The sequence below is a fragment of the Plasmopara halstedii genome (genome assembly GCF_900000015.1).
Source record: "Plasmopara halstedii genome assembly, contig: Scaffold_2892, whole genome shotgun sequence".
Lineage (NCBI taxonomy): Eukaryota > Oomycota > Peronosporomycetes > Peronosporales > Peronosporaceae > Plasmopara > Plasmopara halstedii.
In genome coordinates this window covers 12,900-37,277 of record NW_020189797.1, presented here as the reverse complement: position 1 = coordinate 37,277, position 24,378 = coordinate 12,900, and the positions used below count along the sequence as shown (strand labels likewise).

At 44.8% G+C, this 24,378-nt stretch overlaps 5 protein-coding genes across 5 annotated transcripts; 2 read left to right on the top strand and 3 right to left on the bottom strand.

Annotated features, from left to right (window-relative positions):
- Nucleotides 1–2,145: 2,145 nt before the first annotated feature.
- Nucleotides 2,146–2,425, bottom strand: PHALS_05278 (uncharacterized protein; the record flags this gene model as incomplete). The annotated part of the gene is made up of 2 exons (XM_024718979.1): nucleotides 2,146–2,305; nucleotides 2,373–2,425. 2 exons carry the CDS (start codon nucleotides 2,423–2,425, stop codon nucleotides 2,146–2,148), a joined length of 213 nt encoding a protein of 70 aa, XP_024584324.1.
- Nucleotides 2,426–2,978: 553 nt separating this feature from the next.
- On the top strand, nucleotides 2,979–3,211 carry PHALS_05277 (uncharacterized protein; the record flags this gene model as incomplete). The annotated part of the gene is made up of 2 exons (XM_024718977.1): nucleotides 2,979–3,051; nucleotides 3,123–3,211. 2 exons carry the CDS (start codon nucleotides 2,979–2,981, stop codon nucleotides 3,209–3,211), a joined length of 162 nt encoding a protein of 53 aa, XP_024584323.1.
- Nucleotides 3,212–10,809: 7,598 nt separating this feature from the next.
- Nucleotides 10,810–12,413, top strand: PHALS_05276 (protein farnesyltransferase; the record flags this gene model as incomplete). Its single annotated transcript, XM_024718976.1, has 3 exons — nucleotides 10,810–11,354; nucleotides 11,459–11,544; nucleotides 11,608–12,413. The coding sequence occupies 3 exons, from the start codon at nucleotides 10,810–10,812 to the stop codon at nucleotides 12,411–12,413; spliced, it is 1,437 nt and encodes a 478-aa protein (XP_024584322.1).
- A 179-nt stretch (nucleotides 12,414–12,592) lies between these two features.
- Nucleotides 12,593–15,501, bottom strand: PHALS_05275 (clathrin-adaptor gamma chain; the record flags this gene model as incomplete). The annotated part of the gene is made up of 6 exons (XM_024718975.1): nucleotides 12,593–12,688; nucleotides 12,763–14,024; nucleotides 14,097–14,172; nucleotides 14,235–14,981; nucleotides 15,039–15,105; nucleotides 15,182–15,501. The coding sequence occupies 6 exons, from the start codon at nucleotides 15,499–15,501 to the stop codon at nucleotides 12,593–12,595; spliced, it is 2,568 nt and encodes an 855-aa protein (XP_024584321.1).
- Nucleotides 15,502–22,708: 7,207 nt separating this feature from the next.
- On the bottom strand, nucleotides 22,709–22,963 carry PHALS_05274 (uncharacterized protein; the record flags this gene model as incomplete). The annotated part of the gene is made up of 2 exons (XM_024718974.1): nucleotides 22,709–22,840; nucleotides 22,910–22,963. 2 exons carry the CDS (start codon nucleotides 22,961–22,963, stop codon nucleotides 22,709–22,711), a joined length of 186 nt encoding a protein of 61 aa, XP_024584320.1.
- Nucleotides 22,964–24,378: the final 1,415 nt, after the last annotated feature.

Below are 24,378 nucleotides of genomic sequence, written 5' to 3'. Positions count from 1 at the left end.
TCAAATGGTGCTGTTTATAACTAAGTTCTTAAATACAGAGTTGCGATGCAACATGACAAAGCGCGTGGATGGATTCGAGCGTCCAACCTCTTTGTTTTTCATATACTTTTACAATATAACGCATCTTGCGTTTAACCGGTGCTGTAGTTATCTATCTACTAACTTGCGACGTCAACACCATGTCAAGCGGCAATGAATAATGTGGAATTTGTTTAAGCCATTCACCACCATGTTTGGCCAATCAGGATTCTACCATATAACCAAGGTATACTCTGGAACAAGGCATATACCTCGTGCCACACTCTGTAAGAAATTTGGCGACGAGGCCACCGTGCGCAACAACGCGCGTAATCAGCACAGACCACGTCGGCTTAGAGCCAAGCATATGCACCCTGATCTTGACGATAGTATACTTCATTGTAAGTAAACTTTTGTCGTGAAGAGCCTCGCTCTTTTTAGCAGCTTTCAGCTAGCGATATCCCAGGGAGCATTGGCACTTTGAAATTGTAAGCAGCTGTCGGAAAAGCTGAAGCACAGCATCGTAGTCTAGTTGGTTAAGGTAAGTCAGAGCCATGATTAACGCGCGCAAGAGGCTGTCTTTCGCAGATCTTGATAGCTTCCTCTTCTGCCACCTCCTCTGACACCTTTTTGCACTATTTGGCATCTATAATGAATAGATTGGTGAAGGGTTGCGCCATGCCGGGTTGGTTTGCACTGTACTTGTGCCTCCTACTTCATTAACAAGAAGATTGCAAATCGTTCTGTGTCTTTGTTTGAATTGGGCTGGCTATAGTATATGGGCGATTATCTTTGCGAGGTCTGCTTCCTAATGAAACAACACAGAAAGGGATTTTTTTGGCACCAAATGCACATTTTTCTATACTGGCGGATAGTTTATCGAAGCGCATACATTCAAGCACTGCTCACAAGGCTTTACTTTTTATTCTCCACATCCAGCCTTCGTACTTTGGACTAATATTGACTTGGGCATAGCTTTTATTTGGCCTAAACAGCTACGTTATCAATTGAACGTCGCTCGTGCGTCAGACAGTGTTCAGCTGTTCGTTCGAATTGTGTACCGCAGTAAGAGCATACCACATGAGCAGTATATAGCCTTCAATTTTATCACGAGCAGTGAACAAGGCGCAACGTATAATGCTGTTTTGTAGCGTATCCCTCTAGGAATTAGCATTCGACCAGAATAGTGATTACATTTAGCTTACTGAAAGCTTGTCAAATTTTAAACGTGCTGTGAGCTTTTCTAACAGAGCTGGTAAACCTTCCAGGACGCCCTTCGTGCTTGCATGAAGCACAAGTATTCAACGACACACTGTCCTGATATAGGTGGCACTTGGGGTACTCTCGAGTAGTAGCGACAGAAGATAGCAATCGCGGAGCGAATTTTGAACGCACGATTTGTTCAATGTTTAGTCTGCATTCCGCACGTATAGGCGTGTAAGGGATCCACCCTGTCGCAGTGGAAGGCTGTTGACAAATTTATATTATAATCACGACGTGGTTAGGTCGGCAAAACGTCACAGAGATTAGCGGCTCTGGACGGGCAAGATTGGCTTGCTCAGCCAGATCGAATTCATGACGTTTGAGCTGAAAGGCCTCGTGAGCTCTGCGGGAGAATTGATTGTCATAGCGTCCAACACCGTATGGAGTGGGCACATAGCTTATGCACGTGCACAAAAAAGAGAGTCGAACGTGAGAAATACTGAAACCTCGACCAGATCCACAAGAGCGGGGATCATGTCTCTCGGTGGGCAAATGTGCCACTTCAAATTCGAAAATTCGTGTTAACTCTTTTTATCGGAAAGCATCATAATTGCCTGACAATTTTCGGCCGGGACCTACGCGCTTTGCCTGATCAGACAATGCAATTGGACGATTTTATGCTGAAAATTCTTCGTCCAAAGAAGTACCGCATGCAAGAGTTCATTCTCGCTCGCGATTTTCGATCTTGGATTTTGCTAGCGCGACGCCCTGTCGTCCCGTCCCGTCTGGGGAAAAGCTGACCTCTTGATCATCGCGCCCGCTTATAGAATGAGAATGACCGTTCCGTTAGCATCCATAATAAAGTAGACAATTAGCGAAAACGTGCTCACTGTGGGAGTCGATTTCGCGTTCACAAACACTTGCTTAAGGGACTCCTGTAGACTCATTTAAATAGCCGAAGAACCCATTCAGGTGGGCTGTCACCGCTTTCGGCCATTCAGCCGGAGATTGTGTTACTCCCTCGTGATCAACAAAATCCAGAAGTCCATGGGGCTTTGATTGTCGTCCGGATGGTACATCCAGCCTTTTGAAATAGCAGCGAATAGTACATCAAATGTGGGGCATATTTTCAATTCACATTCTCGACGCACGGGTTCTGTGAGCGCGCCATAAGCAATGGATTTGAGTTAGCTGAGATCACCATCTCTTGGCTGCTGATCAGTGCATAGGTATATAAAGCAATACTGGAAATTTATCAACGGCGCCTCCAAGCGCTTTAATTGTGAGATACAAAAAGTTGAGCTCTTACGCAGAGCCGATTGACAGAACCCGTTTATATAAGTCGCGTTTTAATGAGCACGGGGCGGCTTACTGAAGAGCTATGCACATTTGTTTGTCGTGGTGGTCGAGCTCGGAGCGTCTCAGCCTTACAAAAACTGACGTATTCTGATGGATAGAGGACTTATTCTGGGCTTTGCTTTGACGGAATCTGAATAATTATGTTAAGGCTATGGGAATATTATGATAGCGCCAAGTACTGCTTAGTCTTCAAGCTAATCTTACTGAAATGACACAAGCCGCGGATCGACCGAAAGTTAGAACGATTGGTGTCACTAGCTTCTTTTGTATTGGCTTTTTGTTGACTTTTTTTTAAAAGCACAATCGATTTAATGCGATATATGAGAATGCCCGGACTACTTTACAATAAGAGTCTTGAGCAGAGTTCATAGCACAAAGGTAACTATGAGCCACGGTCTATGGAAAAACTTGGTATAGACAAAAAGGGTATCTTGAAGGTTTCTCGATTAACCGCTGTGGATGAGATTCACAGTATGACGCGATTCCAAAGACAAATGACAAACAAAAGCATGAAGCCGGAGCCGTCAGATTTTTCTCGGTAGAGATGTCGCCGTCGCAAGGTTTTGACGAAGTTAACACTGGTCAATGTGGCTTTCAGCGGCGGTCTCCAGGGAAGCCTTTGTTATTGTGACGAGGGACTTGATTTGGGCTCGATGTTATAATGAGCGACTTACCTACGGCACGGTGGGGGCACAGAGTAGTCACAAACACCGAATAGGGTGTTCACCATGCAAAGCATTAAAGTTTTATGGGCTTCAGGCAGCCAAATATATACACTCAAGAACGGAGTGACTGGGATTGTCCAAGAAGATATCTTGTTTTAATTTCTATTTTTTGATAGAGGCCTATATAAAGCTACTGAAATTCTCTTTCAGGGAATGCATACGGCAAGTTGTAAGACGGTACGATCACAGCGTTAATACATATAGTACATGCAAGATAAGAGCTTGATTTTATTCATCATGGACGAGACTGTTGTCGAAGGCACTAAATGTCAGTAGCAGGTTAGCAATCCTTAGTGATCATAGAGACACGCTGCCTGGTGTTAACGCGACAAGACCCGGTGATGAGTGTACGCTCTGGAGGTGCCCCGCACACAACTGAAATTAAATATTGTATGGCCTAATCCGTAACGCCATAGATGTCTCTTTTGTCCAAGCACGATGTAAGCTGGCGGGGTAGAACTTCACCCCGAATACTCTCTCGGCACCGCCGTTTGTGCCGAATGGATAGAAGCAAATGGGGCCACCAATCCAACGCAAACGCTGATTTACGAGAGTATGTGCTTCAAAACATCATGCTTGGATGTATGCAATACAGCGCTCTCTACAAAGACATGAATAAGTCTGACGTCTCGTGCAAGTAAATGATGTTTAGGCCAGATGTTGTCGACGTGATGTCATGGCTGCCGAAGCTCACACAGTGATTACTACAAGCGGGACAATATGAGGATGGATGGTTAAGCCCATGTGTTGTTCTATTCATCAGTGCCATTTGACCGTCTAGTGACGCAGTTGTTGTGGTGAGGCTTATCCTAGCTTTGTCCATTTATATCATATGGCATGATTAATTGGTTAAGTGGCTGACTTTATGTGATTGGGATGTCGACGTCAAGGCCTCATTGCGAATGTGCACAAATACGTTTACAGAAATATTTGATGATAGTCGTGCGGAATATATGAAGGATGTTTACCCATCGAACACTTAGCGCGCTATGCTTTAGTCTTAAGCACGGCTTGACAATTTATACAATAGTGTCGTGGTCACTGGAAAGATCCCATTCTCAACGACTTTGTTTGGAGACATGGTGATAACGCAACCCCCCCAAGATCAAAGTCATGGTAAAATGACCTGTCTGTCTACTCAGAAAGGTTTCGTGGAAGAGGCTTGGTCAGCTACTTGCACAGATACAATGCAAATTTTTGCCGACATGCTACAGCCGCTCTTCAAACTTCTCAAAAATGATGTTCAAATGGTATTGGGGCAAAACGAGCGAGGCAGTCTTTCAGATCCAACCAAATCGTTTGTGGCGTTTTGATCTTTGTTATCGGTGGTGCTTTGCGTCAAGGCGGGCGTTGTCATTGGGCATAAAGTCGCTATTGTGTTTGAGTATCGCCAGAGAAGCGAAGAAATTTATAATGACAAAGAACAAAATGAGATCAGGATGCAACCTGCACGGGTCTTAGTCTATTTTGCTTTATACATATGATGATTCATTATACACAAAAGCATCGTCGCCGCTCTGCATGCGAAGAATCTCATCATGGATTGCTGTATGCCCAGTCAGCTTTACGGCTGGCAATGTTACATTTCCAAATTGCGATGCAAAATGAAGATACCCCACATGCATTTGGCGCCTTTGGCCAGCCTTTGACCAGCGTTTCATCTCCGGCAGCATACTGGCAATCCAAAGATTTGAATTTTTACTGTAGTGTTTCTATAGATGCTTCCGAATGTACCGGTATTGGAATGTATACACAACGTTTGGGCTAAATGGCAAATGTCATTCCTTTCAGGGGATTCAGGAATACTGGCGCCGATGAAGATAAAGTAAGGAAAATATTTTGCCGACATGGCTTGCCAGTGATATTGGCACGAATCAAGACTCGCGTTTTACAGCTTACTGACAAATTTCGTTTAAGGTGATCTGCACCAGATTTGATTTGATCTCAGCGGGCTAATCTTAGACCGTAGGTCAGACCGGAAAAGCTCACTGTGGTTGAGTGGTATGTTTAGAATCCCACGCACGGAGCGGCCACTGCGCTGAAATGACTTGTTCTCTGTAATTGATTTCCATGAGTAAAACGGCCCTTAATGCCTTTAAAACTTCACATTCTATTTCATGTGATTAGCCATATCCCCGTGCTTTCCAGACGCTGCAACAAATAGATTTTATTTGGGGGGGGCGATAGTGATGAACAGTTTGAATCGTCCCGGCTACAATTCGTGACGAAAAGTTGTTTTATCTTTATCTCGATAAAATATGTCGCTACGTACTCGATGCGATGGCTGAAAACAAGACATATAAAACAATGTGGAAGCCATGGGGAAATTCCATTATCTTTCAGGGCACCAAGATTTGTTATAGCAGGCAATATTTCTGCATGCAGTGTCTGCAGTCAATATAACAAAGTTGCCCTCGTTGCTAAGAAGAGATTGAGCTATACTTTTGACGCCTTCAGCGGGGGCGAACATATTACGTGTTCCATGTGGGCTTACTAACGTTGATTGAATTCCTCCTGCGATGAGCCACTCGAATGCGTAGTGCAGCGGGGCTACCGTAGTTCTTTGTTTAGAGGAAGCTAAGCTAAGGTCACCGATCTTATGTTCTTTATAAGAACCAGTCCGAGTGTAGCGGATCGCAAACCGCTACCTCCAAGAGTGGTCTAGGTAAAAACGCTCTTCCGGTCGAAAAAACTTTATTTAATTGTTTTAGTTGCGGTAGAGCCGCCAATATCTAAGGCTTAGGTTTTACTGATTAATATAGTAATACCTAATCAATAATAGCAAATTTAATTAATATAGTACTATGCATTACTACTAGCAATTCTGCCACGTGGTGGCTTCTTGTTACGGTGTAGCCACACCACTGTGTGGTTAAACTAACTTGTGCAATTTACACCTTTGTGCGGTCACACCATCTTGTACGACCCGCCCTCACATACAAGGGTGCGTATAATTCCGTTACACTTAGCGTTTTGCCGAATGCGAAAAACCTTTTCAGCTAAGGTTTTGACTTAATTACGAAATGACACGAGCTTTTAAGTTATTTAAGGTGTCTCGAGCCATCCGAACCAGATGTGGACGTCCAAAGCGCATCCAGAAGCAGTTTAGTTTCATGATGATCGCGCGACGTGGCTTTTGGAGAGAGTCAACGCGATATGTCAAACACAAAAGCTCTGAAAAATTGCCACGTAGGAGCAGATTTTTACTAATCTTGCTCAATCAACAAGATAAGCCCTGTATTTTTTGCGAAAAACCTTTGAGTCGGTAGTGTTGATAGGGACTTAAAAACCAGTATATGCTGAGATCGTCATCCCCTCACTCCGAAAGGCCTAGGAAGTTAAGTTTCCACTACTGCAAGACCTCCTTGTGTTATTGGCGCTTATGTTTCGCACATCCTCTGACTTCGCTGTTTTGCCAATAAATGGCAGAGTCGAGTGGTGTAAAATACTTCCCATAAGCATGTCGGGCCAGGTCATCTTACAAGATTGAGACAGCGTCAGTATTTGTCTCAGCAGACAGACACGATTGATCAGCAAGTTTGAAGGCGAGGATGAGTGCCTGTCGTAATGTCTACGTCACGTATTAAGCTTTTGCTAGGGTTAAGTATTACGCAACACTCCGGCCGGTCGTTCGATGTCTAGCCGGCGCAATGCCGCGAAATCGCAAGGCGCGTTGTTTTCGCCCAATGCTAGTCAAACCGATCAAAGCCGTAGTCAAGGCGTCACATAGATGTAGCTGTTTTATCAGATGACCACCTGATTCTTGTGCTTGTAGGTCTTAGAGATATGCTTATTCGAAATGACACCAAATTTTCGTGAGCCCTCTAGAAGACAATTCGATCGCTCTCCGCTATGAGGAACAAGAACGATGAGCACATTTCATGGAAGGGTGAGCGTGACCGTTGAAGACGTTCAAATTCAGAAAAGGTTTTCAAAGAATAAGAACAGCTTAGTTGTTTAGCCTTTAGGGAATCCGGAAGTGGCGATTTAAAGGTTGGTGACTCGATTGAGCTGGTTAATGTATATTTATCGCCTTTTTTACCAATTTTGTATCTTATGACATTGGATATAGGCGCTTCGCCATACTTGCATAAGCTCAAGCAAAATGCATTGGATGTAGTAAATGGGCTACAGTATACAGTACCTATCACATGAAGATCCATACCTTCTGTATGCATTGTGGGGAATGCAGCGGGGCTGCCGTAGCTCTTCCGCTTTGAGGAATGTTGGTTAAGGTTGGCGACCTTCGTTTTATACTAAGAACGGTACGAGTGTAGCGGATCGCAAGTCACATACTCCAAGAGTAACTACCAACCGTGACCCACGGCTAACTAAATTCTAAGCGAAACTGCATTTCTCGTTTTATTTGCGGCAGAGTCGCCTATATCTAAATCTATAGATTTTCCTATCTATAAAGTAAAACCTAATTAAATGTATAACTACTGGCTGTTCCAGCCACGTACTGACTTGTTGTTTAAGTGAGGCCACGCCATTGTGTGGTCAGATCATCTTTTGTGACCGACATCATCTTGTGATCACAACATCTTGTGCGCCACACCCTTCATACCAGGGCACGTGAACCCCGACACAGGGAATTTAAAAAAAATATTGTAGTACGGTGTTCTCAAATGCATACGTGACATCTCATATGAAGTCGTAAGCAAACTGTGTGACACGGAATGCTATTTTTCTACTTGGGAGTCTGTACCGCTGACGAGACCGACGTGTCTCTGTCTTTCCAACTAGGTGATGCAAGTCAGTCTTTTCGATTGTATACTTTCCCGAACGATGAAGCTCACGCTTTTCGAAGTTCAATTCCGTACACTCAAGATGCAGCGGGGCTGCCGTAGCTTTGCGCTTTGAGGAAGCGTAAGTTAGGTCACCGACATTTGGTTATATACTCAGAACAAGTGCGAGTCTAGTGGATCGCAATCCGCTTACTCCAAAAGTAATTATAGCCTTAATCCAAGGTTAATTAGCTCTTCGGTTTAAATTCAAAAACTGACTTTATTTATTTTTATCTGCAGTAAAGCCGCCTAATTTTCAATGCATAGATGGTCCTAAATATGTATAGTAAAATCTAAATACGTGTATAACTACTGACTATCCAGCCCCGTACCATATTCTTGTGTGGATGTGGTCACATGCCCATCTTGTGTGACACACACACCTGTTACCAGGGTGTGTGTAACCCCGATACACAAGACCTTGTATAAGTTCAAGCTGAAGTTCTCAGCATACCCATAATTTTCAAGATCAGGAACTAAAAGTCTTTATTAGTAAAGTCTCTTGGAGCCCACTAGGTGTTTTGCATGTAGCTAGAAGCTATTCACTTATTTCTAATTCAGTACAACTCTGCCTTTAAGGCCTTAAATTTTCCCTTCAAGTCGGGACTGTCCTTCTTCCTCCACGTCGGAAATCGCTTCCTCGTCGCACAAGCGTGTGTGCTGTGTTTGAAGCGCTGCTGTGAACAGCACCCTTATACACTTCCCTTATTGCTAGCGCTAGCAGTCATTCTAACGCCCACTTCTTTAAAGGATTTATCAATAGATATTGTGAACACCACATGCGGTGTTCGTCTTCGGATCAACAGGAATGATAATTTGGTCCTCATACAATCGCAATGGGAGTTGTGGTGAAGCTTCGAAGATCACGCGGTCTCCGATATGCTCCAATTCGATCAAGAGGCGATAACTTAACGCTTAGCAAATTCTTTTGCGTATGAGCAAGAATTATTAGAATTTCTATCGCAGATATACCGACGCCGATTCGCCAACTGGTGGTAGCACCGCGATACACACGGAGCGTCCCGTGAATACCAAGGTGAAAAGCTTTTACGGAAACGAAGGTGAAAATCTTGCGTCCCGGCAGTGAGAAATGAACGTCGCTATCACGATGGCTCATATTGTGATGACCGTTGTCCGTGGCCTTTGCCATTTCGCTTTTGGATGACCGTGCGAAGGATTGGGTGATGACACGGGAAGTCAGCCGCCGTGGCTACCATGCCACATAGTAACGGCTGAAAAGGCCATGGGATCGATGTTCGTTCCATCGAATATGGCGATTCGACAACGGTCAAAGTGACTAACCCTGTAGTTTATGAGTTGTTGTGCAAGAATCTTATTGCACGTTGCCTAATTGGTCTGATGATTTATTTTGTTGGGGTGTCTGCTCGCTGACTATGGCAATACAGGATATCAAAAGTGTCTTATTTGTACGGTGACACCTTTGAATGGGAGCTTGCAAGATCCAAGCTTCCTGTATCATTGTTCGATCTGGAATCGTCTCAACAACGGTCATATGCCATCACTTAGACATAGAGTCTTAAAGAGGTCATGCTTTTTACTTACCCCTTTTTAATGGGTTTTCGTGACTTGATGTGCTAAGAAAAAAAATAGCGCAAATCTAGACTGTCAACGTCATCCACGTCTTCAGCTTCCCGAAAGAATTCGGAAAGAACTTTTTTGTTAATCTGTTAGTGTTCTGAACTGAAAAGGATTCATTTTGTAGCAGTCTTTGAACCCTCACTGTGCAATACAAACTTTACTTCAAACAGAGTTATGAACCTTCTAGGTTAGACATCCAAGTCAAACTGATCAACGCTAAATCATCAAAAGCTCCTTTTCTTACCCCAGGCTACTCCACCCTTACAATGTTGACGATTATCAAAGGTGCTTAAATGCATCGTGTATCATTGAAGTCATCACCGAATTCTGAATAAAACACAGTTTGCCTGATCCACTTAAGGAAATCTCACTTTTTGGGCAATCAAAGCCGTCTTATCGTCAGGTATTTAAATGATCATAAATACACAAGCCTGATTTTCAACAAGTTATATATGCTTTACCTTTTGTACACTGCATCAGTATGCTCTACTGTTAATCTTTTTGACTAAGTGCTGAAGTTGGCTTCATCAGAAAGCAAGAGGGGTGTGTGAGTCCACCCTAGCTTTTTATATGATTACAGTGTGTGCGATTGCAAAGTTGATCTAGCGATTGTAAATTGTCAAATCCTCAGCTTACCATCAAAATCTAGATGCTTCTTATAGAAAGTGGTGGTAGTCGAGCAACACAGACACCATTTTAAGCAATAAAATATCAACTTGCCTTCTTCTATGATGTATTGATCTTCAGCCATCAATCAAAAGTAGAAAGAAGTGGTGCCAGACAAGGCATAGATTGCCTCTTGCTTTAGCTCTTTAGACAAATACGAGTGCATTACTGATGGGTACACCTATTCAATGAAAGACGTGCTTTAATGACGCACACTAATGTGACAAGGGTTGACTATCGCAGCTAACCAAAACGACTTGTCGGTGGAATACCAAAAACTTTTACCGCTAGCACTTCCAATGTGCTCCAACCGTATTCAATAACAAAGCACATATTTCTGCTCTAATTTGATCTCTTGCTTCGAAGCTGTATCAAAAGGACAGCTGATAAAATTTCATTCTTAGCTCCATTTCAAATTTTATTGAAATATTTTTGTCAGCCACATAATAGCAATGGTTGTGAAAAAGAGCGCAGAGCAGCGTACTGACCGCTTAAAGCAGCAGGCTGTACAACTTTCGGCGGAGGAAGCAGCAAATCAGAAGATTTTGCAACACTATGCTAAAACTGTCTATTTCAATCAACTGTGGGTGTCTTTTCTCAGCAAGATGGCAGGTCTCGTGGTGCTCATGACTTACCTGGAGATACAGCGCATGCGTCATAGCCCTCGCGGACTCAGCTTTATCGTGGGCTTTGAAGCCTTGTCTGTGTTAATTTCTGCAAGCACTGTGCCTTTTATCCGTCGGTGGCTTAACCCGGTACTTGCTTTTAAAATTGCGTTTGCTTTCTCGCTGCTGCAAGGCTTTTGGTTCGTAACTTCTTACTTGACGCGCTTCCTGAATCGTCCACGTCAAGCTGGTGACTTGCTAAGCGAGCAATTTCCGTTTGGCCTCATCTACTTTGTTGTCTGCTGGGTATCGGATCGTTTTATGATTCGTTCGCAAGACATCGCTAAGCAAACTGCTGAAGACATGCGTACAGTTGTACATCCCAAAGCAGCGTAGGCAAGAAGATAGTTTCTTTTGATACTTAAATTTGATATTACCTAAATTTTCGAGTTTGATTCTTTCAATACATTACATAAATTATTGCGATGAAATATAGTGAGGATCCGGCCTGGGCTGATGTTGTGCAGGTGCCGCAGGATGACGGACCGAACCCAATCGTTAGCATCGCTTACTCTGATGAATGTATGTGTGTATTCTTTTGATCTGTCAGTGTAGCTCTCGAATAACACTTTATGACACACCCAGTTGTAGATGTAATGGACTGTTTTCGAGGTGTACTCAAGCTCAACGAGTTAAGTGAACGCACATTAGCGTTGACACTGGACGTGATTGACGCAAATCCCGCAAACTACACGGTTTGGTTCTTTCGACGACGTGTGCTTGAGGCGTTGGGTTCGGATTTGCGCGAGGAGTTGCAATTTACAGCGGACATGGCGATTCAATATCCCAAGAATTACCAGATCTGGCACCATCGTCGCGAGATCTGCTCAATGTTAAACGACGGTAGCAAAGAAAAGGAATTTTGCGCCTTGACCATTGATCAAGACTCGAAGAATTACCACGCATGGGCACACCGGCAATGGGCAATCAAGACCTTTGCTTTATGGGACGGAGAGATCGAGTTTGTGGATAAGATGCTGCTAGAGGACGTACGGAACAATTCGGCGTGGAATCATCGCTGGTTTGTATTAAGCAATACGTCAAACCTTGCAACTGCTGAAGGTCGTCAGCAAGAAGTTAACTATGCGCTGGAAAAGATTGCGACTGCTGTGCACAACGAAAGTCCATGGAACTATATCCGTGGTCTCGTTCGCGGCCACGAAGATACTTTTGCTACGCAGGTTAAGGAGAAGGCATTACAGATACTAGCAAGTACGCCAGATTGTATCTTTGCAGGAGCATTGCTGGTAGACTTATATGAAAAGGAAGGCACGGACACGGCTCTGAAGTCTGCAACTAAGATTATAGAGACGCTGATGAACGAAACAGATCGTGTGAGGAAAGCGTATTGGCACTTCCGTCTTACAGCATTAGAAAAGCAAGGCGCATAAATTGTGCTCGCTCCGTCGGTACAAATGGTATGCGTTGAAGCTGGAAGATAAGTCGATGCCTCATAGTTCACAAAAGAGGTCGTCTCGATTAAATTCGTGGAAAAGACTCGACACAATCTAGCGTCGAGTTATAGTGTGGTTATAAGGTCTAACCTGGCTAAGTTGTCTGCTTGAATCAATCAAATGTTCGCCGGAAAATTGTTTACGGTCACCATATCCTCCACCTTGTTGCCATTTACTTGAAAGTCAAGCTTGATCCTCATCAGCACAGGTTTCTGTAGCAATGGAACACAATGTGATCAGTTATAAATAAAAAAAGAGCCTAATCATTACAGAACAACAAGCTTACCTCGCCCTGTAAACTGTTCTGAATTTTGATGACCTGTGTCACCGTTCCACCGTTGTTTGCTGGCAAAGCATCACCTGAAGGGGGCTCCATTTTAAGTTTGATATACTTTGGGAATGCAGCTAAGAGCACAAACTTCTCAATTGGACTTGCACTCAAGTTCCGTGTGGTTGCCGTTATGTACGTCACTGACTTGTCATCCAAATTAGGCTTTGCAATCTCCAAATCCACAATTAATCCATTTTTCTCGTAAGCGCGCAAAGTGGGATTTGCTGGTGCTGGTGCCGAAACGGGAGCGCCGAAGTTCATGAGTCCCAGTAAGTCGTTGGCACCTGAAATTGCCGAGCCACTACTGAGACCGAGCGAGGACGCTCCAGGAACAGGAGCAGGAGTTGGAGCAGCCGGACCGGTTGAAAAAAGGTCGGCAAGCAAATCCACGGCAGGCGGTGCGGCTGGAGCCGAAGCCGAAGTGGAGAGTGACGCATTTGTGCTTGACGTCGATGCACCACTGCCGAAGATATCGTCCAGATCAAGCAAACTGGCGCTAGCACTCGACTGAGCCGCATGCACAGGTTTTGAAGAGGCTGCAGCGCCTCCACTACTAGACTTTTCAATCACCTCGTCGCCAAGGAGATCAGCAGACTCCATTGTTGATGAACTAAGGTCGTTGTTGCGACTGCGCACCTTCGACGCATCAATTGCAGGCATATTGGCAAGAACATCGTTGCGTAGTGAAGCCCACTGAGGTTTTCCAATGGTGGAGTACTCTGTAGCACGCTGCTGGAGTTCAAGCACCATGGACGTGCTAAAAGAAGCAATCATTGTGTTGAGCTTCGCAATTTCGGATTGCGAACTAAATCGCGTTGTCAGCTTCAACATAGCATTAAGCGAATACGCGCGCGTGATATCTGTAGATCCGTGGTGGCGCAGAATTGTTGTGAAAAGCTCAACGACTCTACTTTCATCCACACGGCTCTTATCGTTTAAAGTGTCTTCGGATGGTGGTGCATCCAGCAAGAGGAACTTGCCGTACTCTCCGATGCACCAAATACCCACATGGACAAGTGACAGCTGAGAGACGTCGTCATTGAGAGCACGGAACAATTTGTGAACCACGTATGGATGCAAATCAGCATTGCGCTGGATTAGAGTGATGAGCGAGCTACATATCCGCTCGTCAGGTAACGTCGCACCTGCAATTGACATCATTGTAATTAATGTATCGATGTGCCATCGGCTTGATGGTGCGTAGCGGTCCACAGCATCTAGCGCAATCAACATAATAGCGTCATGAGGATCATAAAAAGCACCTGAAGCGACAAAGATCGTGTATTTACCAGCAATCCGCGAACACAGCTCAGGCTTCTGGTCATTTGAGGCGATGACAAGGTAGTTCAGCATCTCACGAGCAAGCTGTAGTATTATTAAAGCGTTAGACTTCTTGCAACAATTGCAAGCACATCTGACGAACGCACCGTTTGAATATTTGTGCTATTCACAAGTAGATAGATAAGCTCAAGCGCTCGCTGACGAATGGAAATGTCTGGGTCCTTTAAACAGTCTACAATGGTGTTGGTGTGGCGCTGCACCGCCGCAATATCATCAGTTACAACCTTGGACAGCGTGTTAAGTGCCACATATCGAATGTTATTATCACGATTCAGCAAGAATCGTCCAAGAATATTGATCGCGAGCACGCGAAGTCCGTCATCGCTCTCGATTGTCATGATAGTCTGCACACATTCATATAAAATGGCGTTTCCAGCCGTTTTGGCCGTCTCGGTGTTTGTAGCCACTTGTGCCAATACATCATTCATCGCTTCACTCGCTTCCTCATTGCCCTTGCCTAGTAGCCGCAGCAATTTTAAAATTGCCACTTGCAAGAATGGATCAGCAATGCCACTGACATCGTACTCGCTCGAATACCCCATCGACAACAAGTTACGTAGCTGACGAACAAGCTTCGGTACAAGACTGTTAAACGATTTTAGATTTGCTGCATCCAAAAGAACCACCTCTGTAATAAGCTGCACACCCGCAAGCAGCACACCATGGTGCTTCGCACGCAAGAGTCCCATGATTGACTCAGTAAAGTCTTCTACCAAATCCGGTACCTTAATAAACACTCGAATCGCAGCCAATGCTGCCTTTTTTCGCAAGTGCTCATTGTCACTACGTAGATGACGGTCCACATCCATGACCAAGTCACGCGCCATATCCGCCTACAGACCACAAAATCGTTAACACTTTATCGTATTGTATCATCAATTGTCACTTACTGAAGCAACATTTCCCACTGCCGTCAATGCCAGTGCAACAGTGAATTGATTCTGGTTATTCAAGTCACTTCAAAGCAATAGATTGTCCATAATCAGCTTTCCCACCTCGATTTAAAGTGTTCAAAACCGCAAGAAATACTCACTTTTTAACGGAGTTTGTGACGAGGGTAAGTACGTCTTCCTGGTCAGTAAGCAATAGAATCAAACCTAAGTATCCCATGCGTTTCTCGGCGAAGTACGGGCTAGCAATGAGTTTAACGCATTCCATTTGCCCAAAGTGTGACGGGTAGCCCAACATGTGGATAAAAAGCAGCTTTGCAACGTTACGATGTCGGTACTGTTTATCTTGATCTTTAAATGCGGTACGGATAAGTGCGCTCTCCTTCGCAATCACGGCACGCTCCTCGGCCGCCGTTTTGCAAGCGCGCACACTACGAATCAAATCACGCAGTTTCTGGCTCATATTTGCAATTCGAACGGCAAATCAAAGTTTGAAGAAAGCAAAGTGACTTGTAAAAGAGTTCACGTGGAGCTACAGAGCTGGATGGAGGGGCGTGGCTACGTGTGCAGCTTTGCGAGGGGGTGATTGAGTATTAAGATGCCTTGCTTATCTTTTGATATTATACAAAATTATTAGCAAATGTATTATAATTGCTGTCCTGATTTTAGTTCTTGACTATTTTTTGTCCTGAAAGTTCATTGCTCGAATGAGTATTGCTTGTTTTAAATTACGGTAAATAATTTAATTAGCCAACTTGATTAATAGAATTGAATCATAGATTTTAATAGTCTAGCTAGTCAGCGACGAGCCTTGGGTTTGGCTAACTCAAACAAAAGATGGCATTCCACGCGCGCGTCCACCTCTTTGTAAATCAGCTACAAGTTGTACAGCGAGGAAACTTTTTTGGTGCCGCTGCACCCATCGCTCAAAGAGCTATTCATCATCTGCAGCGATTTGCCAGAGGCGAGCACCACAGGAATCGTCCGCATCGCGAGTGCAGGCGCGCCTCCTCTTTGAGCACGAATTCGAGTGAGGTATGTATTCACCGGTTTTTTTTATGAGAACAAAAAGAGAGCTCGGAGAGCTTTTCGTTCGTCAAGTTCAGCTTGTGTAGTGGCCGGGGGTCCGACCACATAGACGCCGAACGATCGAGTGATCGCGTCCTTCTCTTCTGTAGCAGGATCCGTCAAGCGGAAGCCGTATCCCACACGAGAGTCAAAAACCGACCGTGGATGTGCGCGCATGGGAGCCGCCCTGCGGACCGCATCCAGCTGCTGCTTCTGGGCCTCGTGGGGGTGATTGGCAATAACGCCACTTCCCCCGGAAGTCGAAAGTTCTAGTAACGGATACGGCGTTCGCAAGGTTTGAGCAGGGAACATGTCGCACCGCTGGGGCACCTCGCTCTCTTCTTTTTACCATCCTGGGAAAGGAGTATCCGAATCGTAGTCGACTATTCCTCCAAATCCTCGACGAGGTAATCCATCGCCCGTGGCGGGCGTGGTGCGCGGTCGGGAGTAGACATCGCGTCTGTGTTCTTGACAATGTGCTGCGCGTGACTGGGTTACCCGAGAGTTTGGGCTGCGCTTCCCTTGAAGCCGCGGAAGTCTTGCTAGCGCTAGCAGTCATTCCAACGCCCGCTTCTTCGATGGATTTATCAATAGATATTGTGAACACCACATGCGGTGGTCGTCTTCGAATCAACAGGAGGAGATATTTGGTCCTAATACACTCGCAATGGAAGTTTGTGGTGACGATTCAAAGTTTGATCGGGGATCACGAGGTCTCCGATATGTTCCATTTTAGCCAAGAGGTGATAACTTAACCCTTAGCGAATTTTGCTGCGTATGAGCAAGGCTTATTAGGATTTCTATCGCCGGACATAACGGCGCCGGTTCCGTCAACTCCTCCACAAGTGGTGGTAACACCGTCGATGCACACGGAACGTCCCGTGAATACCAAGGTGAAAAGCTTTTACGGAAACGAAGATGAAAATCTTGCGTCCCAGCAGCGAAAATGTCACGATGGCTCATATTGTGATGACCGTTGCCAAGGGGCCTTTGCCATCCCGCATTTGGATGACCGTGCGAAGGATTGGGTGATGACAAGGGAAGTCAACCGCCCAGGCTACCATGCCACATGGTAAGGGTTGAAAAGGCCATGAAATCGATGTTCTTTTTATCGAATATGGCGTTTCGACAACGGTCAAAGTTTTGGTCATGCCGTTAAGGCAACAATGCATTGTATAAAAGCACTGTGAGCTTCGTGCCAGTTGGGCAATTGAAAGACCGCCAGAGGCAGTGATGATCACCATGTTTATGAACGGACTCACTTATGGTCCTCCTCAGACTGAAGTCTTCCGCCAGATCCCGACGACTCATGGAGATACAATTACGATTGCATTTGGTGAGGACTACTGTCAGCGTCAAGCATGTAGTCAATCGGGCAACTCCATGAAAGCATTGACTGCTGCTGCCGGGATTCCGTAACCAATGGATCCTAGCGCCGTGACTATCTGTAGGCGGCACGTTCGCTGTTCTGAATGTCAACAATCTAGTCACATCCGCCGTGACTATCCGTAGGCAGCACGTTCGCTGTTGTGAATGTCAACAATCTGGTCACATCCGCCGTGATTGTCCACGCGAGAGACGAACCTCTCAATACGGTTCTCGTCGTAATGGTTCCGAGGTACGTGTTACCAATACCATGAGGCGTTCGGGAAACGCTGAAATGCAGTGGGTGTAGGGTGGTACACTGGGGCAGTTATAAGCTCTTGTGCGTGTAATCGTAGGATTACTCATGAGGGTTCATCCATCGAAAATCGTTAGCGACATGGTCCACTCGTGGTCACAGCGAGTGTGCAGGGTAACGGTGGTCCGTTAAGAGTTTTGCTTGACTCCGGCACGTCACGTCACCATGCGCGGAAGCAAAGTGTTGCTGGAAACGGTTCAGTACATTTGGATGCACTAGATAGAAGCTGGGTCGACTGAGCTGCATAGCGAAAGCCTGCGTGATCCGTATCGACGACAATCGGAGTCAAACCCAAGAGGTGGACACGAAACGTCCTCAGAGCATATGTTATTGCTAAAAGCCCCATGTTGTGGACAGGGTACTTCTTTTCTGCCAGCTTCAGCTGTCGCGATTGAAACGACACAATTGTGTCCTTCTGAGTACTTTTGCAATAATGCACAAACGATCGCAATTCCAGAAGCGTCACACACCACGCTAAACGGCTTCGTATAATCTGATAAAACAAGTTATGGTGCTTCCAGCTATCTCTTCTTGATTTGAGTAAATGCTTCTTTACAAGTGGATGACCAGGTCCTTCTTCAGCAAGGTAAATAGTGGGTGTACTACTTTCGCATATTTTCGCGAGAAGTGATGCAGGTAATTGGACAAACCAGTATATTTCCTCAATCCTTTTGACTTCGTGGCGATGGCCACTTCACGATTTGCTTTGACCTTCTCAGGGTCCGCACAAACACCGTGTTCACCAACATAACAAATGAAGGTCGGTACTTCGTAGGCACCGAAAATACACTTTGCAAGATTCGCTTGCAGTGAATACTCACGCATGTATTCCAGTAACCGGAGGTGCCTTAAATGCGCTTCTTCGGCAGACCCGCTATCTTCGTCCTTCGAATGAGCAAAAACATCGTCAAAATAAGCTTGTGCGAAGCGTCGCAGTGGCCGAAATAGATGGGATGCCAATCAATTGAACGTTGCTGAAGCATTGGATAGTTTTTTGTGGCACCACAAGCCCCCCTCAAACATACCGGACGGTGAACTAACAGCCGTGAAAGGGAAAATCTCCTCCCTCGTCAAGATTTGGTAACATCCATCAACTAAATCAAGTACACCTAACTATGTACAGTCGGACATACGGTGGATGACGACATTCTTACGCGGAGTCGGCATTTGCGCCGATATCGTCTGCGCATTGTAATTTGTTGTAGGCGCGAACGATAAGTCATTTACTGTTTGGTCTACGCACACAAACTGTAACGAGGTTACACATACCCTGGTAACAGGGGTGTGTGTCACACCAGATGGGCATGGTGTGATCACACCCAAACAAGAATACGGTACGGGCTGGATAGCCAGTAATTATACATGTTTTTAGATTTTACTATACTTATTTAGGAAAGTCTATGCATTTCAAACTAGGCGGCTTTGCCGCAGATGAAAATAAATAAAGTCAGTCTTGATTTGAAACCGAAGATTTAATCAGCATTGGGTTAAGGATATAATTGCTCTTGGAGTAAGCGGATTGCGATCCGCTAAACTCGTTCTTATTCTGGGTATAGAACGAGAGGTCGGTATCCAAACTTACGCTTCCTCAAAGCGCAAAGCTACGGCAGCCCCGCTGCACAAACCGTCGGTGCGCTGTGATGGAATTTGCTCTCCCTAACCTAATCAGGAGCTTGCTTTTGAGCAAAGTACTCATCGATGTCCTCACTTTACTCACGCAGCAGTGGCCACTGTCGAAATACTGTCTTATTTAAACTGTGTTCACGAGGTATTTTTGTCGAACTCCACGTTCAGGTTGAATCCAGAGGGCAGGTTTGCACTAAGAACGTCATCCTTTTATTGTATGACAAGTAAGTAATTTTTATCTTCAAAATGACATCATACGCGCGACTCCACACGCTGTCAAAATACCTCGAGAACCGAATCATTCAGAATTGATGACGAGCGTAGTTCCACTAAATCGACCTTCGACTGTATTCACACGACCTCCGCAATGTCGTCACACTTGAGGTTGCATCGTAAGTACGATGACTTCCTACACCTTCGTCTATTTCCCACTCGACTGTTTCATTTGCACCAGCTCTTCCATCGTCGGCACCGGTACCAAAAAATAAATCTGTTCTGGTCACTTCACAACCAGTCGTTGCATCCATAATTCGTGGACCAGCATGTTCGCACGCTATTTTCCATCATGGGAGTAGTACGCTGGACACTAGCCCGCGAACTCAACCGCATCCAGAGCGGGATTATCAAAACCCGCGATCAGCAAATTACATTGCTTTCTTCACGTGTGTGTGTGCTCCACCACACGACGGGAGGGAGCAGCACCTTTGTGGTCAGTTGGATCCAGTGACCCACAATCCGATTACTAGGAGTATTGTCATATCCGGTCACAGTCGATTCCTTCGACATTCTATTACACACATGTCGACAACATTCTTTTGTCTTGAGAGGGGCAACAATCGGCATCTCTACCTCATTAACTCTTTCCGTTGAGCATATCGCCGTACCCAACAACGATTCATTCATTTTCAAGTGACCGCCTGTGGTCGCTCCATGCGACTCCGTTTCTTCCCTAACCTGTGAAATGCCAATCACATCACTTATACCAATGAAGTGTGGATCATTTCCAGCAGCATACAGCTGCCGAACGCTTAAGCGCTTCCTTTTGGTGCAAAGTGGATGATATCCAGGATTTTCACCTAAACCAGGAGAGCAACTTTTAATCTTTTTCGATCGCAAATCAATCCATGGACCATGCTTCTCAAGCCACGGTATATTAAAATCATACCGTTTCTCTACCTCGAGTACTGTGAATACGCCTTTTCGAGTTCAAGTCTCAAAACCTTACTTAAAATTAAGCATTATATTTTAGCGGTTACCACCGCACCAGTGGCCAGCTTTACTGAGGTAAAGCCATACTTGTCATAGCGAATGGCTCACTGGTTGTCGTTGGCACACAATAAACTTTTACGGTCGCATACAGGCCAGAATAGCTGAACGTGCTGGAAGACGCATTGCCACTTCGTTCTGATTATGAGTTATATTGAAAGCGATGTATTTGATATGATACGTCAAGCGTATGTTAAGGATGAACAGTGCAATCTGATCAGGCTTCTTTCATTCCAGCAAGTTCTATTGGGGGTCATGTGGGACGTGACGCTACCACCGAAAAATAATCCTGCTGATTGTCCTTCGTCCGCTACAAATACCGTGTCATCGCTGCTAAATCATTAATTTCAGCCGGGTGGTTCCGCTTCAGCTTGGTCACAATTATAACGCTGTCCTTAAGTTTGTCGTTATTGCGCGGAGCACTACCTTTCTGAATATCGTCTCGTCCACCTTTCTATATTTTAACTTTTTACATTACGTAAAACGCATTCTTCGTAGTCTTTGGTCCGTTCAGCTTGAACTCCTTGAGCATGTTCTCCTTGGCCTGAATCAACGCATTGCCCTTCGCGTTTCGCTCGATTGATGAAAATTCTGACGATAAACAGCTGAGAGGTACTACCAGCTGCCGCGACCCGTTAACTGATTTTTTCATTGTCTGAAGACCCGCGATAGCCTGTCAGTCAATAGAACCCAGATGTTGCACCACACTAGTGACAATTTTCACCTTGAAGTCGTAAAATTAAAGACGTTACCGTGACATGATTGTGCAGTGTTGAGCACTTGTAAGAAACACATAGCAACCCTAAGCCCCCATGGCGTTTATGGCTGACCGTATCTTGGTCTGATGGTAAATCTCAACGCCTGACGCAATGATCCCACGACTTGGTGTCTCACTAGCCGCGGCTCCGTAGTATCGAGCACATCCTTGACGGTGATAGCATGTCCCAGAAGACCATTTCTTGCCAGAGCCATCCTTATATTGAGATCCTGAATGTAGTAGTTGCCCACCCACGAGGCGGAGATTGGTGCGCTTGTTCGCATTCGTGGGTACGAACGCTGTAGGAATGGAAGGCTAGGTTGCGGCTGTTACTCTGTTGATTTGTATGTAAAACCCCGAGTATTTTTTTATCATGTCCCGTGTTTAATCCTAACGTTTCCTTACCTGTACCAATTACTCTGCCGTAAAGATGTACAATCTCGGTGTGTAAAGCATTAAATGAGAAGAGGACGATAGCTCTGGCTTGGAACCTTACAACGAATCCTAAACACCATGCAAACAAACTTTGTTTGAACCCTGATTTGATGATTGAAAAGCGCCATTTTATCAGAGAGTCACTGAGAATACACAGCCATTCAAATGTTAAAGCTTGCAAGAGATCCTAGCACATCTTTCTTAAACTGGAAAGACTAGATCAATTATTGATACTTATCCGTGTTTGGTAGAATTCTAGATGAATTGATTCAGTTTTCATCAATAAATAGATTTGTGGATGATGCTTGTTGGATAGTTCAAAAAAGCAAAAAATAAATCTGGTGTTTGCATTTATGAGCTTCATAGTCGAATATTTGACAAACATAACTCTAGCAAAAAAGTCGAATGAGCGCCAAAAAATAATAGAGCTTTATTGTAAAAGTTATGGTCAGCTCTTCGATAGTGTGAAAATTTTGGAGTAAAATTGATTTCAAGTAGAATGTCGACAGAAACAGAGGCTACTGTGTTATTTTTGGCAGCCCGCATATCGTTAAAAGCAATATCAAACTAAGAAATGAACTCCTTTGACTCACTGGGTCTTTGGCGGCATTTAAGTATGTCGATTACGAAGTTGTTATCAGAACCCCTTGATTGGCCGCTGTGTGAATGATTGTACTAGCTTTAATATGAAGAGAAGATGTGTCCTTAAGTGGTTATAACTTTGAAGCTTGGGATATAAGTCGAGATCATCAGCTACACAAGCACTAGTTTGACGATACAACAATTAAAAGTGACTTGCGTAGCAAGTGAGAAAATGGGATAGTGCTGAATAAATTATTAGATCGAAATCAATTCTACTTCTGGCTCGGTTTGGCAAATAGAGAGGCTTAATTTTCCATTGATAGATAACTTTGGACTATAATTTCCTCCTCTCAGAGTGATATCCCCTTTAGGACAAGCTTCTATTGTCTGCAATCTTCACGAAATACAGTCAAAATTTGGTACAAGTAGACTGTTGTGTGCCCAACGGGACTCTACCCGAGAGATGTCTGTCGACCAGCCTTGTGCGACCTCGAAATTGTGGATAGACATCAAGATATCATATGTCGTTCATCACTTCACTCGATAAATACCACTTCATGATATCTCATATTCACTACTTCCTGATCGGCTCTACCTCAAGTAAAAAATGTACACTTAATACGTAATGCAACGGGGTTGCTTGTACCCTGGTATGAAAGGGTGGGTCACACAAGATGGTGTGGCCGTACAAAGGTGTGGATCACACAAGAAGGAGAAATCACCAGTTGTGTGGCCACACCGTAACAAGAAGCCACTACGTGGCGGGACTGTCAGTAATTATGTATATTAATCAGATTTTACTAATTAATTAGTAGAACCTAGAGATTTAGATATAGCAAGCTCTGCCGCAAATAAAAACAGAAAAAACAGGGTTTCAAATTTGAACGAAGAGTACGCTTGCCTTTGATTTAAGTTTTGGGCTATCTTGGAGGTAGCGGATTGCGATCCGCTACACTCATACTCGTAACGGGGTTACACGTACCTTTGTAAGTTAGGGCGGATTGTGCGACCATACATAGGGGTGTATCACACAATTAGTGTAATAACACAGTGATGTGGCTACACCGTAACAAGAAGCCACCACGTGGAAGCATTGCCAGTAGTAATGCATATTACGATATTAATTGGGTTTTGCTATATTAATTAGGTATTACTATATTAATTAGGAATACTTAGGGATTTAGATATTGGCGGCTCTGCCGCAATTTAAATAAATAAATACAGTTTCATTCTAAACAAAAGTGTTCGTTTGCCTTGTGAAGGCTTGAGTATTTTGAAATAGCGGGTTGCGATCCGCTACACTAGTACTGGTTCTTGGAAAGAACGTAAGGTCGGTGACCTTAGCTTAGCTTCCTCTAAGCAAAGAGCTACGGCAGCCCCGCTGCACTTGGTATCACTCGTAGTCAATCTACGCCTGATTTGTTACGACTGATCCTCTGTGAGGATGGAGGAATACTCCTACCCGTTTCGGAGCATGCAGGACGGGCTTATGTCCCTGCTAGGCCCTGAGGGCGTGGAGCACCTCGTTGCGCAAAATAAGCGCGTGACTAGAGGCGAATCCAAACTACAAATATGCTCTGTTAGAGCACTTACAGCAGAAGCTGTCAGCGTCGACTGCGTCTATGATGTCACCGTCGACTTCGGATTATTCCATCTGACCCAGACGCTCATGGTAAGCGCTGAAACCTTTGAGGGTAAGGATGAAGAGAATCTTCTTCTCTGGGTGAGAGAGACCAAGATGTATATGTCATCCGCCATTATCCCAGAATGAGCAACAGCGCATGGCGTTATCTATCTCCAAGCTCGGGGGCCGAATGCGGTAATGAGCACTAACGTGCGACCCTTCGGTTGAAGCTGCGTTCCTCTCCTGAAGGAAGCTGAAGCGTCGGCTCCTGCGAGTGATCTCGCCGCCTCATCAGGCATAC